The 14,678-nt window shown below is 39.8% G+C and overlaps 1 protein-coding gene across 1 annotated transcript in view; it reads left to right on the plus strand.

Moving 5' to 3' along the window:
• LOC119742836 overlaps positions 1–7,638 on the plus strand; it is a 33,068-nt gene extending 25,430 nt beyond the window's left edge. Inside the window, exons 3-8 of the mRNA XM_038219035.1 lie at positions 934–1,186; positions 3,075–3,168; positions 4,631–4,671; positions 4,907–4,998; positions 5,673–5,738; positions 6,808–7,638. Of these exons, the coding sequence (XP_038074963.1) occupies positions 934–1,186; positions 3,075–3,168; positions 4,631–4,671; positions 4,907–4,998; positions 5,673–5,738; positions 6,808–6,897 (636 nt within the window). The 3' untranslated portion in view covers positions 6,898–7,638. The remainder of the gene's footprint in view (positions 1–933; positions 1,187–3,074; positions 3,169–4,630; positions 4,672–4,906; positions 4,999–5,672; positions 5,739–6,807) is intronic.
• The last annotated feature ends 7,040 nt before the right edge of the window (positions 7,639–14,678 follow it).

The raw sequence follows: 14,678 nt of genomic DNA on the forward strand, positions 1-14,678 counted from the left end.
CATAGCATTGTATTTGTTTTAATTCTGTAACACGCGGCTCATAACATATGACATACCGAATGAGCAATCCAGCTGGCGAACTGACCGAAAACATCGAATCTTGTTAATGCAATCTAAATGCGATCTTAGGTCATGCAGCATTTTTAAAAGTGTGCAAAAATACACTGAGAGAGCCTTGACGCAATGTTTCGGTCACAAGAATGCTGTGACCGTCATAAGAAACTGGTGACATCATACTGAATCAGACTTAAATTTAAGTATCATATTTAATTGACAGTATTTTTCAGTTTTTCGAATGAGCACTCTTTACCGATAATCTCTTCTCACGAAATCTTAATTACACGTCTGTTATTGACATCACGTCTTAGCAAATCATGGCACGAGAAACGAACACATACTTCGTCTTCGGCTTCGTTCCTTTTTTCAGTCCAAGTTCAATAAGAATTCTGAAACAGTAAGATCCTAATTAAAATGCGTATACGACCATTATTGGTCCCATGATAGGATTTGGTGCTTCGAAGCAGAAAATGGACGATTCTATGTTTTGTGAGAAGTCTGCCATGTCAGGGGAATAAAATCATGAACTGGAACCTGGAACAGAAAAAAAACCCCGTAAACTCCCGTAAGTTTTATGGCAGTTATTACTGCAGTGGTGGATCCAGAATTTTAACAATGGAAATGGCTGGATGTGTCGAAGTCCAAAATCTCTCATTTCAAGGGGAGGGAGAGAGGTTTGGACGCTGGATTAGGCGTTGCAGCCTACTCATAAAAATACAGATGACATGAAGCAATGAACGACGGAAGATTTGCAATATTCAGGGCGACGGAAAGTCAGATTCCTTTCACAATACATGATGTAAATAATAAACAATATCACAGTCGCGGGAGGGGTGGTTGATTACACCCCCGGCCTTTGCAATCGTCCTTGTGTAGGTTGAATTAAATCAATTGTCGGCGGCCTTTTTTACGTGGGAAATTCTGTTAAAGCAAACCTTATGGGTTCTCTTTGCAGATAATTCAGGAGGTCATTGTCCACATGACTACGCAAGATACAACCCAAACATTCCGACTCCAGGATGCGGAGGCGAATGTGAGGGAGACCAAGACTGCAGCGACGGGGAGATATGCTGCGTCAAAACGTCTCAATCGGAATACCAGTGCCCTGTATGCAGGCAACCTGAATACGGTACAAGTGCAATATCTTGTAATGTAATAAAAATACGCCTTATTATGACGAGTAGCAACCCTTAAAGTGACACAAGGTACGCCTGCACACTAATGGTAATGAGTCAACGTCTTCAGTCAAACGACGCTCAGACTTCATAATAGAACGTCTTAGTCCCGGCTCCCTTTTGTGCATCGTGATACGCACGCAGCTATTGTTACCAACGATGCGACCAACCAAATATATTAGGTTGGTCGCAAATGGTCGATTATTCCACTTTCAATGAATTGACTGATCCAACTTCCAGATCAATATTTCCTTCTTCGAAAACGTCTCTTGGAAAACTAGGCAAAGATGCCTCATAGCAGCGCGCAAGGCGGACAAGTATGATAGTTCCCGTCGAGCGATGTATATACATTCAGCACGGAAAACGATTGCATAGTTCTCTTGGAGCATCCCAGCCCACACTGCAATGATTCCCAGAGGTTCTCTTGAAGCATCTCATGAGGGGTTTTCTTGGAAACGTTTCTCAGAAAATTAGACAAATTAGCCTGCAGCAGCGCGAAGGGCGGACGACTATAATTGTTCCCGTTAGGCGAATATGAGATCTATTGGAGCATCCAATTATTCACTGCATTGATTGCTTAGGGGTTCTCTTAATTGGAGCATCTCAGCCCACACTGCACTGACTGCATAGGGGGTTCTCTTGTAGTATCCCCGACCAAACTGCACTTTTTCCATATAGGCTCTCTTGGAGCATCCCATCCAACACTGCACTGACTGCATAGGGGTTCACTCGTAGCATCCCAGCCCACACTGCACTGACTGCATAGGGGGTTCTCTTGTAGTATCCCCGACCAAACTGCACTTTTTCCAAACAGGTTCTCTTGAAGCACCCTAGCACACACTGCACTTACTGCACAAGGGGCTCACCTGGAGCATCCGAAACCAAACTGCACGTTTTTCATACAGGTTTTCTTGGAGCATCCCAGCCCACACTGCACTGATTAGAGGTTCTCTTGCGGAGCATATTAGCCCACACTGTTACAACTGCATAGGGGTTCTCTCTGAGCATCCCAGCCCACACGGCACTGATAGGGTTTGGTTTGCAGCATCCCAACACACACTGCAATGACTGCATAGGGGTTCTCTTCGGGCATCACAGCCCACATTGCGCTGATTCCATGTAGGTTCTATTGGAGCATCCCAGCCCACACGGCACTGATAGGGTTTGGTTTGCAGCATCCCATCACACACTGCAACTACTGCATAGGAGTTCTCTTCGGGCATCACAGCCCACATTGCGCTGATTCCATGTAGGTTCTATTGGAGCATCCCAGCCCACACGGCACTGATAGGGTTTGGTTTGCAGCATCCCATCACTCACTGCAACGACTGCATAGGAGTTCTCTTCGGGCATCACAGCCCACACGGCACTGACTGCATAGGGTTTTGGTTTGCAGCATCCCATCACACACTGCAACGACTGCATAGGGGTTCTCTTCGGGCATCACAGCCCACATTGCGCTGATTCCATGCAGGTTCTATTGGAGCATCCCAGCCCACATTGCACTGACTGCATAGGGGTACCTATACCCCTTTCGAATATAGCGCGCCTACTATATAGTGCGCGCGCCTCAAACAACATCGTAAAGTTGACTGAGCAGTCTCAGTCGAAGTCACGCGTCGGGTCATACACACAGATTCTCTGAGAGACGTTCTCAAAGAAGGAAATGCCGATCTGCATCGAACGTGCTCTCTCTGTTTACCTAAATTAACTCATTCTAAATATTGCCCTCTATTTTGTGTTGTCCGCCACATCTCAAAAGGCTTATTTGCAAATGTTAAATATCACCGCCCTGTTTAAACGTAGGAACAGCTTTTCATCGTTTTGATTTGCTTTCCTCAGGCAAGGGATGTGACACCCGCTTCGGTGAATACTATTACGACGGCGAAATTTTCAATAGTTACAATCCGTACTACTACTATGGCTGTACAATATGGTAAGTAATTATTTTGAATTGTCAAGTTTTGCCGAATTCTTTTCAGCCTGAGCAATGCACAATTATTAGAAAGCAGCCATCGGATTTAAATAAAACTGCAATGCATTCGGCTTATTAGAAATCACTTAAGTTGATAAGTGCATACTTTACATTTTGAGAAAACAGAGAAGCATATATGCACAATATTTTTGGTCTTGTATCTTGATATGCAAGTTTTGAAAAGGTGTGCCCGCCGGCACAACTTTTACTTTGCGTAAGTACGGAATTACTTACTGGCCAGCATCGTACATTGCTGCACCTGCTGCCTGACTAGAGAGATGCCTCCAAATGGTACGGTCCCTTGCTGCCACTTCTGCTTCCTCTACAGACCACCCAAAGTCCATTCTGATGATGTCGTTCTGAAACGGAATTAATAAACCTGATTAAATGATTGTTTTCTTTCGAACGATACGATTTCAGGCGAAATAATTTAACCGGGTATTTGACGGAAGTCATTCCGTCACTTTGAGCGAGAACCACGGTAATTACCATTTTTCCTACAAGCCCTTAATGAGAAAATCTCACACTGAAGATAGGAATATAGTAATAAAAACCCTGTGAATTATTCTACCTGACTAAGTGATCCGAAGAAAAGCATGTGTCGCCTTTTCTTCCGCGGTCGATCCCTATATTTTTTGTGTTCTTAAAAAAAAAAATTGTGTGCATTTGTAAACGACGACCTCAAATGACCCCCAGACGACCTTTTAACTCCAATTTAGGAAGAGATGTGATGCACGCATACCCAAGGATCACTCCAGATAGAAGTCACGTTATAATCCATCAAATTCTGCAGACAAAGAAACATATTTGAAGAATATTTAAACAATGACCTCTAATAACCCCTTTATGACCTTTGACCTCAATAATCCGATGTCTTTCCACCCAAGGGTCACTGCATCTGAGTTTCATCAAAATCCATGAAAAAATGTACAATGTTGTAAACTTTTCCCTTATACTGTGAATTCCACCATTATTAACCTCAGTTGACCTTTGACCTTTCGTCGACCTTTGACCTGAAATATATCCCACATTATCTTTGCTACTCAATAACCCTTGAATGTGTCAAAGTTTTATGGAATTCAGGCGAATATTCAAGAAATGAGATTAATTCCAAAAAGTTTAACATCCATATGGTCATATATGCATATCCTTCGTTTAGGCCGCGCGACACAAACATTGTATTGATCAGAAGAAAACAAGCATTGGAGGTGGTTCTCAAAATCTATAGTTTCAACTTTAATGAACATTTAATGTACAGTACTACGTACGATTCTGAGCATTTTGCTTCAAACGAAAACAAGAAATGATATCCTACTTACCTTTAAGCACCATTGAGTTTAAACTATTACAGGGCTGAACAAGTATGCAGGGCTGTCGGATTTGGATTATCAAAATAACATCAATGTATTTTATCTATCCACAGTCAGTGCATCAATGGAGAAGTCAACTGCTTCAATACCTGTGGTTAGTACTGCTTGATAAATTCCTTACATCTGTAGAGTATTCACATGCCCCCATCTGACAGTTGCCATGCATGCGGCAACATGCGTGAACAAATCATTCCATAGAATATAAACTGGCATTCCACAAATAGTTTTTTGTTTGCTTGATGAAACGAATTGGGGTTTCAGAGCAATGTACGATTGAAGGTTTCCACAATCAAAATTTTGCCAAAATTGTGAATTTTTTTTACTTGCAGACGAAGATAGATTTGCACTCAGGGAATGGATCGTGCCTAGTATCACTGCAGCCGTCGCTCTGTTGGTCGTTCTGATTGTCTCTCTGGTGGTGGTAAGCTATCAATATCAGATTTTCTTGTCAGGGTATATAATATGAGCCTCTGAGGACTGGCACCGTTGAAGTTGTAGCCACTTTTAACGTATTATTGCAACACAGATTTTGAGGTTTCCTGTGCGGTTCTTGCGTGACTGATTTCGGTCGAAGAAACAAAAACTAAAGTACGGTGTGCGTAGTCGAGCGGTCCCGATAGCTCGACAGTGTGAGTTGTTTATGATATTATTTTTTAGCTGCGGGTAGCAGCTCAACAAATCGTCGTGCCTCTCATTTAGTAAGTTAGTTAGTTAGTTAGTTAGTAACAAACGCTGACATTGTGTATTGCTCCTACATATTCTGACCGATTTCAACCAAACTTTGTCCATAGTATCAGTAGCCAGCCCCAACATGTCACATGACCAAACTGGGGTCAAAGATCATCACGGGGTCACTGGGTTAAAAAAAACTTGATATATTTTACTCAAAACACCACTTTTTCCAGAAATTACATGTTACAATCACGTAACTCATGTATGAACACGAATTCGTTAGCCCGCAGCTTCCGAGATCCGATGAGCTAATTGTTATGTGGCTCAGTCACATACTCGATCGGTAGGTCAGTATAGGCTGGCCCTTCAGGGGCAGCAATGCAGGTCAGGACTTAACCTTGGATCTCTTCTCTTCTTGTGAAGTGCTGCTGTGTGAAGTGCTGCTGCAAGACCGGTCACAGGACTGTGTACCATGGAGTTGGAACACCGGTAAGTTCTCGGGGCGTCGTACACCGAAATTAAACCGTCATTATCTAATCGCTAGTAAGTCTACTACATGTGTGATCAATAGAACCAAAAAAAGCCTACGATAAGTAATGTGTATGCAAAATTACATGACATGAATTTGATAAGTGCAAGCATTCATTTTCTCTTAACTGTGTCAAAATAACGAGATACCCCTCTGTTGTTATTTTCTTTTAAGTGATTTTTTTTTCAAATATATTTCTTTTGTAAATGATCCCCGCTATGTATTTCTGATAACATTAAGGTGCTGTTGCTGTGACTGCGCTTTGGGCGCAAAATTGATTGTTTTAGGGGTATTCTTCACAAATGATGAACCCCAAATTTTTCTTATTGAAAACAATTGTGCAAAGTTAAATTGTTGCACAATTATCTGACATTATCAGGTTAATTACAATGGAAAACCACTAACAGAATAATGTCCACGGCAACCCCCTCCCCTATAATAAATCAGCTAAAGATGATATCAATATGTTCACATTGATGGCCTTTCTTTTACTCGGATGCAAGAACTGCCCCAAATAAAGTCATTTTTAGAAAGGCAAAGTAGGTAACTTGGTCTCGAAATTAACTATTTAAATTTGTAGTGCACTCCTGTGCACGCATCATCACATTCAGTTTTCTGGTACTTACACATGTACAATGTTTCTTGTACAGTATAGACCAACTTGCAACATTTGAATAATGGCTTTCCTATGAGCTCCTTGCGCTACCAAAAGAGGGCGCCCTTTCACCTAGCAACGACGTCCCATGGGCGGGACATTTCGCTGGTTGACGCGCACCGTTCCTTTCGTGTGACGCACGTACATCAGGGGATTTGTACTACACACGCGCAGTGGCTGCGCTTTGCGTCAAAACGAATTGCAGTCAGGCAACATGGCGTCGGTCTGTCACCCCCAACTGTACTTCCTTTGCCGGTGAGGGGGTGCTTGTGAACAGAGCGGTATAAATCATCAGTCGGTATTCGAAATTACAATGTATGTTTGTGTCTTTTATCTGGAAAATTATGTCCTTTTTTATGTGGTGTTTGACACAGGTTCAACGGCCTAATAACTACCAGACATGCCCACCTTACATGCCTAATGCTGGAGAAAGGGAACCACTCGTCAATCCTCAAGTCGCTTAGACAGTGTCTCAAGATCTCCAGCTTCATACATTTTCTGTCTGGGAGGTCACAGACCATTTTTGTTGTGGCGTGCCTGTTTGAAAAGCAAATGTCAGAGATCTGTCTCCTGTTTTTTTACTCGATTTATAAATGAATTTGTTATACCTCTGTCTTGAATACTGTATTTTCATTGGCCTAGAATGATTACGCGTTTAGTTTATAAAAAAAGTCAAATCACACTCGCTGTGGGATATCACGACCGTGATATCTCATAGGGAGTGTGCTATGACTTTGTGCGTAGGCCTACACGTAAAAGGCAGCGAACTTGCAGACTATCAGCTGTTTCGAGCACGCGACATGCGTGTGAGTTGACGTCGCCAGTGTCATGATTGTTGTGTTTATTGCTGTTTATTTTCGTGATTTTTACATCAAAATCCAAGACATAGGTATAACAAACAATTGTTGTCTGGTGTGATATAGGATATGACGTTTTGAGCACCCTCGGGGCGCTTAGCACCCTCGGCTGCACCTCGGGTGCTATGCGCCCCGAGGGTGTTCAAAACGTCAAATCCCGGCCCACATCACACCAATCAACAATTGTTAAATACATGTAGAACAATAGAGGCTTTGTAAAGAGGCTCAACTTTCTATGTAAGTTGGATTTCAATTTCTTAATCTATGTACATTGTACTTGCTTGATGACATTTACAAATCGTAAAGAAGCTAGGGCAATTAAAAAGTTTTCTAGATAATGTGCATGTAGTTGATTGTTGTTGTTTTTTTTTTTTAAAGATGTCTTCATTTTGCTTTTACTATATGCAGTTATTATTATAACACCTCACCCACAGATTCTGTGTTTTGATTGGCCGAGAGCGAGTCACATATGTTACTTTCTAATTTTGCTATCTTTCTGTGCATGGCCAAAAGTACTATGCGCATAGCAACCAAAGTACTATACCATTAGCAACCAAAGTACTATTTCCACGGCGCGGTATTTGTGTGCAAATGCATGCAGGTGTGCGCGTTGCGTGTTGTGCGTAGCGCGTATTATTCCAAAGAGAGCGCGCCGCAGACTTGGGTTCAAACATTTCGTGAAGGGGTAGTTTTTAAAGAGAGAAATACATTTTCCACCAATTTTGTATTGAAATTGAAGTTTATTTCAACTGTGTTCAGATTTAAATAATTAAAAATATTAAAATCAAGCAGAATCTGTGGGTGAAGTGTTATAAAACAAATATTGAATGCTTTATCTCGTGGTGAAGTAAAACTAGCCTCCCTCGGTGATCCATGGAACATTCTATTTTCCCTCGGCTTCGCCTTGGGAAAATAGAATGGTTCATGGATCACCTCGGGAGGCTAGTTTTACTACACCACTCGAAGCATTCAATATTTGTATACTATTATACTATATACAGTGTAGAAACAACTGCAATTGACATGGTACAAAATAGTTGAAAAGTGTGCAAGATTGTGTAATAGTTCAATTCTTAAATGAATGGAGAGTTTTTTTTTTTTTCATACACAAAAATGCAGTATTTGTAGATTTGTGCTTACCCTTTATAAGTAGTCCTATATCGGTTTCCCGCTTACCGCGTTGCTCATAATAAATACTGATGTAAATAAGTTAAAAACCTATTGCTAATAGATTGCAATAGTGAAACATAACCCCTTCATGCTATTTTTTTTTTAACCAAATCTCTTTGACGATGAAATTGGATTATTTGATTGTAAGTACTTTTTTATGTTTACTATTAAGTAACTAACTATTGTCCAGGACTACATGTAGCGGACGATTCTTAAAGGGATACAATATTTACTTTTGCTGTAATTTCCAGAAATGGATGGATTTGGGTGGGGTAGGGAAGTATTTTATCCATGGGGCGGGGAATGGGGAGCTTGCCCCCCCCCCCCCCCGGAAAAAAGGGAAGAAGCAAAAAAGAGAAAAAAAGAAAAGAAAAAGAGGCGCGAAGTCATAATGATGTAAATTCAATTGGGTTGGGGGGGATGCCCCTGCCCCCTTCTAAAACTGAAAAATCGACAATATGTAGAAAAATACAAGAATTTTTTGGGAAAATATGTTTTGCCCCCTCTAGAAAAAATCCTGGCGACGCCCATGATTTTATAGCAAATATTGTTACAATGACCTGTCTAAAGCTTTGTGTTCATAGATGCTGGAAAAAGCAAGAAAACAAAATCATGTTCTTGTATCCCACTTATGACGAAACGGAGCAACTTATAGGCGTCGGGGATTATAAAGTCAGAGAACCAGTCTAGCTGGCTTTTAGCCGTTCACAGATGTGTTACCAATTGCAAATAAAATGTGGACAAACTAAATTTGGTAAATTTGGGGCAGCATTTAAAAGAAGCTTTTTTCCCAAACGATGTTCGGCTTACTATCGTTGGAAATTGATACTTTTATTTGTTTATGTATTTCACATCTTTTGACATTAAACAAAAACTTAAGAATAAAAAAAATGAAACAGGTGCTGTCAAGGATAGACAAAAGTATAAAATTGTCATCAAACGATGTGTTTGACCAGACCCCTGTTCAAATAAAAATCATTAATATGGTAAAATTGCACATACTAATGTGCAATCCCACCTTCTTGAAAATGTTACAACACCATGTGCCAGGATTTGCGTGATGCTTTAGACTGTCATTCACAAACAGTATAGTAGGTATGTCATAATAAAGGTAGTCATAATACTTCGGTAGTTTTTTATGTTTATATTTTTGTATTATGAACAGTGCCCTATTGCTATGTGTGGTGTATCCCCCCCCCCCCGCCCGCTTTTCGATTTCCCCGGCCATGCAATTTTCCGATTGTTGGTAATCTCCCCCCCCCCCCCCCCACCACCTCAGCGATCTATGCATCCATCCATTCAGCGCATTGTGTACTGCAGCTCAGAAAAGTCGTTCATCCTTGTTTATTAGATCCGTGCGGTAACTAAGCATAGAATTTCGACAACATTTGAGAAATAAGAATAGTGTCTTGAAATATTTTTCTCTCGGATCAATAATAACAATATTGGATTTTTTTTTATCGGGGGGTAACAAGAATATATAGCACTCACTACTTGTTGACTCGTGCAATATTTTTTTATAGCTCGTTTGATATAATTGTATCCCTCTCAAAGCCACCCAATATTATATAAATATCATATATCAAACATGAATTCATTGTGATCATTAACGTTTAAGTTCCCTTGGCATTACACAGTGTATCAGCAAACCGAAAGTGACATTGGTTGACACTTGTCATTTGAACTGAAAGTATTATCATAATCAGAAAAGTGGGAGACATTGAATATACCATACTGAAACAGAATCGAAGCTACAGCACAAATTGTCCTGTGGTGTGCATTATAAAACATGGTGGTTTTTTTATCTAAAATCCAGAACTAGTAGGAATCGGCTTATATACTTTTAAGTCCAGTGCCTTTTCATCGTCAAATGAACTCTTGAAATTCAAAATTTCCGTTTGTATTTTCAAACACGATCTGCTGTTTCCATGTCACAAGAATTTACCAACGAACGAACTAGTCCGATTGTTATGAAAATAATGACATGCGTCCCAGTCTCGCATTATGTATTATACAGGTATTTCCTTCTGAACTCACTGACCCCCAGCTTCTCAGCGTTGTCCAATTGGAGGCCCCGAACCTAACAAAGGTGGGTGCCTATTTCACCTTTGTACAGAGAAAGTAACAAAAGAACCGACTGCAACCGTAGAGTTGAACTTACACATCGAAATTGCAACGACTTTCTATGGATGTAGTCATCCTATCGGCTCGATAATTAGCTTAACATCCACAAAGGCCGTGCCAGAAGACTCTTATAAACAACGATCGACGAAAAATATGGAGAAATTTCAGCTCGTCTTCAGCCTTTTCCTGGCTACTTTGTGTATCGGTATGGCGTATTCTAAAAATAATAACAGTAAGTAAAAAATAGCTTGTTCAAAGAATAGTTTTTGAGGAATAACATATTGCATAACATTCGTTTTCCATATTGCTGAATGGTCATTTAGTTCATTGGCTTTAATTTAAGGGCTTGAAGAATAAGTAACACATGATTATGCGTGATTTTGTTGAGGACATAGCCCCATACTAAAGTAGGGCATGACAGCCAGATTTGCTTAATATTTCCGCATTATTGTCCATTCACTTGTATGCACCCATACTACAGGGTGAGTCAAAAAAGAAAGTTATCTGACTTTTGATAAAGGGAATATACAACATTTGCTTTTGCTTAATTTTTCATAAATAAATGGATGTGGAGGATTAATGTGTTATAGCAAATATTATTAGACTAACTTGTTTTACGTTTTGGGATTGTAGATGCTGGAAAAACCAAGAAAACCAATCATGTTCAATTTGGAAAAAAAACCCGAAATTTTAAAACATTGAACATTCTGAATGGCCCCTAAAGATGAAACGAAGCAATTTATAGACGTTGGGAATCGTAAGGTCAGAGAACCAGTCTAGCAGGCTTGAGCTCTTCACATGTGTGTACTCAACTGCAAAGAAAATGCGGAATAACTAAATATGGAAAATAGGAGCAGTTTTTGAAGGAAAAAAGGTGTCTTCAACGCTGGTCGGCCAACAAGCGTCGGAAAATACTTTTTTTCTTGAAAATGTCAGCACACCAAGAGCCACAATTTTACAGGATGCTTCAGACTGTCATTCCTTAACAATCCAGTAAGGTATTTCGTGATTATTTGATCATTTCGGTTTTTTAGATGTTTGCAAATGTTGTAACTTCCCTTTAAACTTTTTTTTAAGTAATCACATTTGATACACCAAAAATGCTTGTTCTTCCCCTCATCTGAAAAAAAAATACTGAATAAGATCCATGCTATCAGAAGTAATGCATGTTTCACTGAAAGAACCTAATTCATAGCTGTCCATGGAATGCCATTGGAAAATATAGAGCTGAGTGAGCACATGCAATCAAATACAAATGAGATTTTAATCATTTGAGTCAAGACTGAACGATTATTTTTTTGGAAGATTGTACTTTTGAATATGAGGAACAAGTCAACTTTTGTTGATTTCTGTTTGCTTTCAATCATGGAGGTGGGAAGTTCATGTTTCATTGTATTGAATGTGTATTCATCAGTCCGTAGAGCTGTAAACGATAAGTGGTGGGAATCTGAATGTTGTGATCTTTTTATTCAAATAGACCATAACATGGGAAAAGATTATGCAAATGACGTGACATTTTCACAGTTACTAGTCAATAACATGTACTTTATCCCTATGTTATTTTTATGAAATGGGTCGACCCACATTTGTTTTAATTTTTTTTTTTAACTTTTTCATTTTCGTACCCTGTATAGCTAGCTACCATGATTTGAATACAGGCGAGAATTGCACAAAATATGCTAGTGCAATGCAGGCAGTTTCGCTGAATATTTCCGCATTCTTACCCATTCACTCGTATGCACGCAACTTACCATAACCAGCTACCATGATATGAACACGGGCGAAACAAATTACACAAAAGATATTTCCAACAATGCAAGTGTACGTTTTGTACATTGGCAATATGCGTAGTGTGTAGGGTTTGCAGTCTTGTGAAATGTATTGCTGTTGACAGCAATGATAAATACACTCAACCAAAAAAGAAAGTCCCCCTTCCAATACTTGTTTGTCTAACTCAAAAACTACTGAGCATCTCTCGCTCAAATAACGACTAACCAGTACAGAAATTCATTAGCAATCCAGCCATACTCTCTATTTTGGCCCAAAACAGTGATAATGTGTACACATTTATGCAATTTATGACAAACGATACCGAAAACAGTTGCACTTTTGTATACGTGCAAGTTGTGGTTCACACTCCCCTTGCACGCATACAAATGTTCAACTTTTTTGGGGAACCATTTGTCATAAATTGCATAATTTTGTACACATAATCACTGTTTTGGGCCAAAAAAAGAGTATGACTGGATTGCCAAGGAATTTCTGTACTGATCAGTCGTAGTTTGAGCAAGATGTGCCCAGTAGTTTTTGAGTTAGACAAAAAAGTATTGAGGGGGACTTTCTTTTGTGGTTGAGTATACTTCACTTGCAAAAATCAGTGGTAATGCTCACCACTGCAAATTGGGGCAAATGCCGAGTTTATCGTGTACTGAAGGTTGACATACCGATCTGTGAAATGCAAACATTGAACACTGTGGCTAGTATTTTCTGACTCTTATCACTTTCATTTGATATTTGTTCTCTCTCTCCCTGAGTCAAATTAAGCGCAGCTGTGATGCAAAATAAATGAATACTGCAAAAAGCATAATAAAGTCAAGCTGATAAGAAATCATCCACATAATTTTTAGTAATGTTTGTAGTTTTGATACTCAATTTAAAATAACTATTTCAATTCTTGTACTTTAATGAGACGAATTGACCAGAAACATCGATCGTCTTAAGTCGCTAATACAATCTAAAAGCGATTTTAGTCCTGGATTTTGAGAGTGCAACATGGAGGTTTGCGAAAATACATTATGTACATAGGTTGTTCTGAGAAGAACCTATGACGCATTGTAACGGTCACAAACAACATTTTGACCATCATAACAAAATGATATCATACTGAATCAGACCTAATATGTTTAAGTACCATTTTTTTTCATTTAGAAATCGACGGTGTTTTTGACCAATAAAACAAGTTCGAATGAGCAGTTTTTGCCAATACTTTCTCCTCACGAGTTCTTAATTAAACACGTTAGTTATCACTTCTTAGCTAATCATGGCACGAGGAACGAGCACATACTTCGTCTTCGGCTTCGTCTCTCCTGCAGTCCAAATTCAATAAGAATTCTTCAACAGTAACGCCCTATGAACAACACACTATAAGAAAAAAACCCACTATAATCATATTTAGCATTATGATAGGATTTGGGGCTTCTTAAGCAGAAAATGGACGATTATATTTAATGTGCATGGAGTCTCCTATGTCAGGGGACTAAATTCATGGACAGGAACCTGGAACCAAAACACATCAAAAAAGAATTTCGTAAACTCCCCTAAGTTTTATAGTAGCCATGTAATATTGTTGCAGTGGCGGATCCAGGATTTTCCCAAGGGAGATGGCTGGATGTGTTGAAGTCCAAGATATCTCAAGGGGAGGGAGAGGGGCTGGGGCGCTCCATTAGGCGTTTGCAGCCTACACATAAAAATACCGACAACCCGAAGCAATGAGCGAATATTTGCTATATCAGGGCGACTGGGGAAATTCAGACTTTGTTTTAAAAATACACGACTTTGTGTTTAAATTATAAAGAATATAACAGTTGCGAGAGGGGTGGTTTATTTATCACACCAACCACCCTCCTGGAATCGTCTTTATGCAGGTTAATAGAATTAAGTTAAGTCCGTGGCTTTTTTAGGTGGGAAAGTGTATTAAAGCAAACCTTACGGGATCGTTGCAGATTCTCCAGGAGGACTTTGTCCATATGGCTACACCAGATACGACCCAAACTTTCCGATTCCAGGATGCGGAGGCGAATGTGAGAGGGACCAAGACTGCAGCGATGGGAAGATATGCTGCTTCGGATCGTCTCAATCAAAATTCCAGTGCTCTTCATGCGAGCAGCCTAAATACGGTACAAGTACAGGTAATGTAATAATACGCCTTATTATGAAGAGAAGCAACCCCTTTATAACAACTTGATAACAAAACGTCTCATAGTCCAGGCTCCTAGCTGCTGATTCGCGCAGCTATTGTTACCAACGATGCGATCAACCAAATACATTAGGTTGGTCGCAAATGGTCGATTATTCAACCTGCAATGATTTTAATA

The sequence above is a fragment of the Patiria miniata genome, unplaced genomic scaffold (genome assembly GCF_015706575.1).
Source record: "Patiria miniata isolate m_02_andy unplaced genomic scaffold, ASM1570657v1 HiC_scaffold_6, whole genome shotgun sequence".
NCBI lineage: Eukaryota > Metazoa > Echinodermata > Asteroidea > Valvatida > Asterinidae > Patiria > Patiria miniata.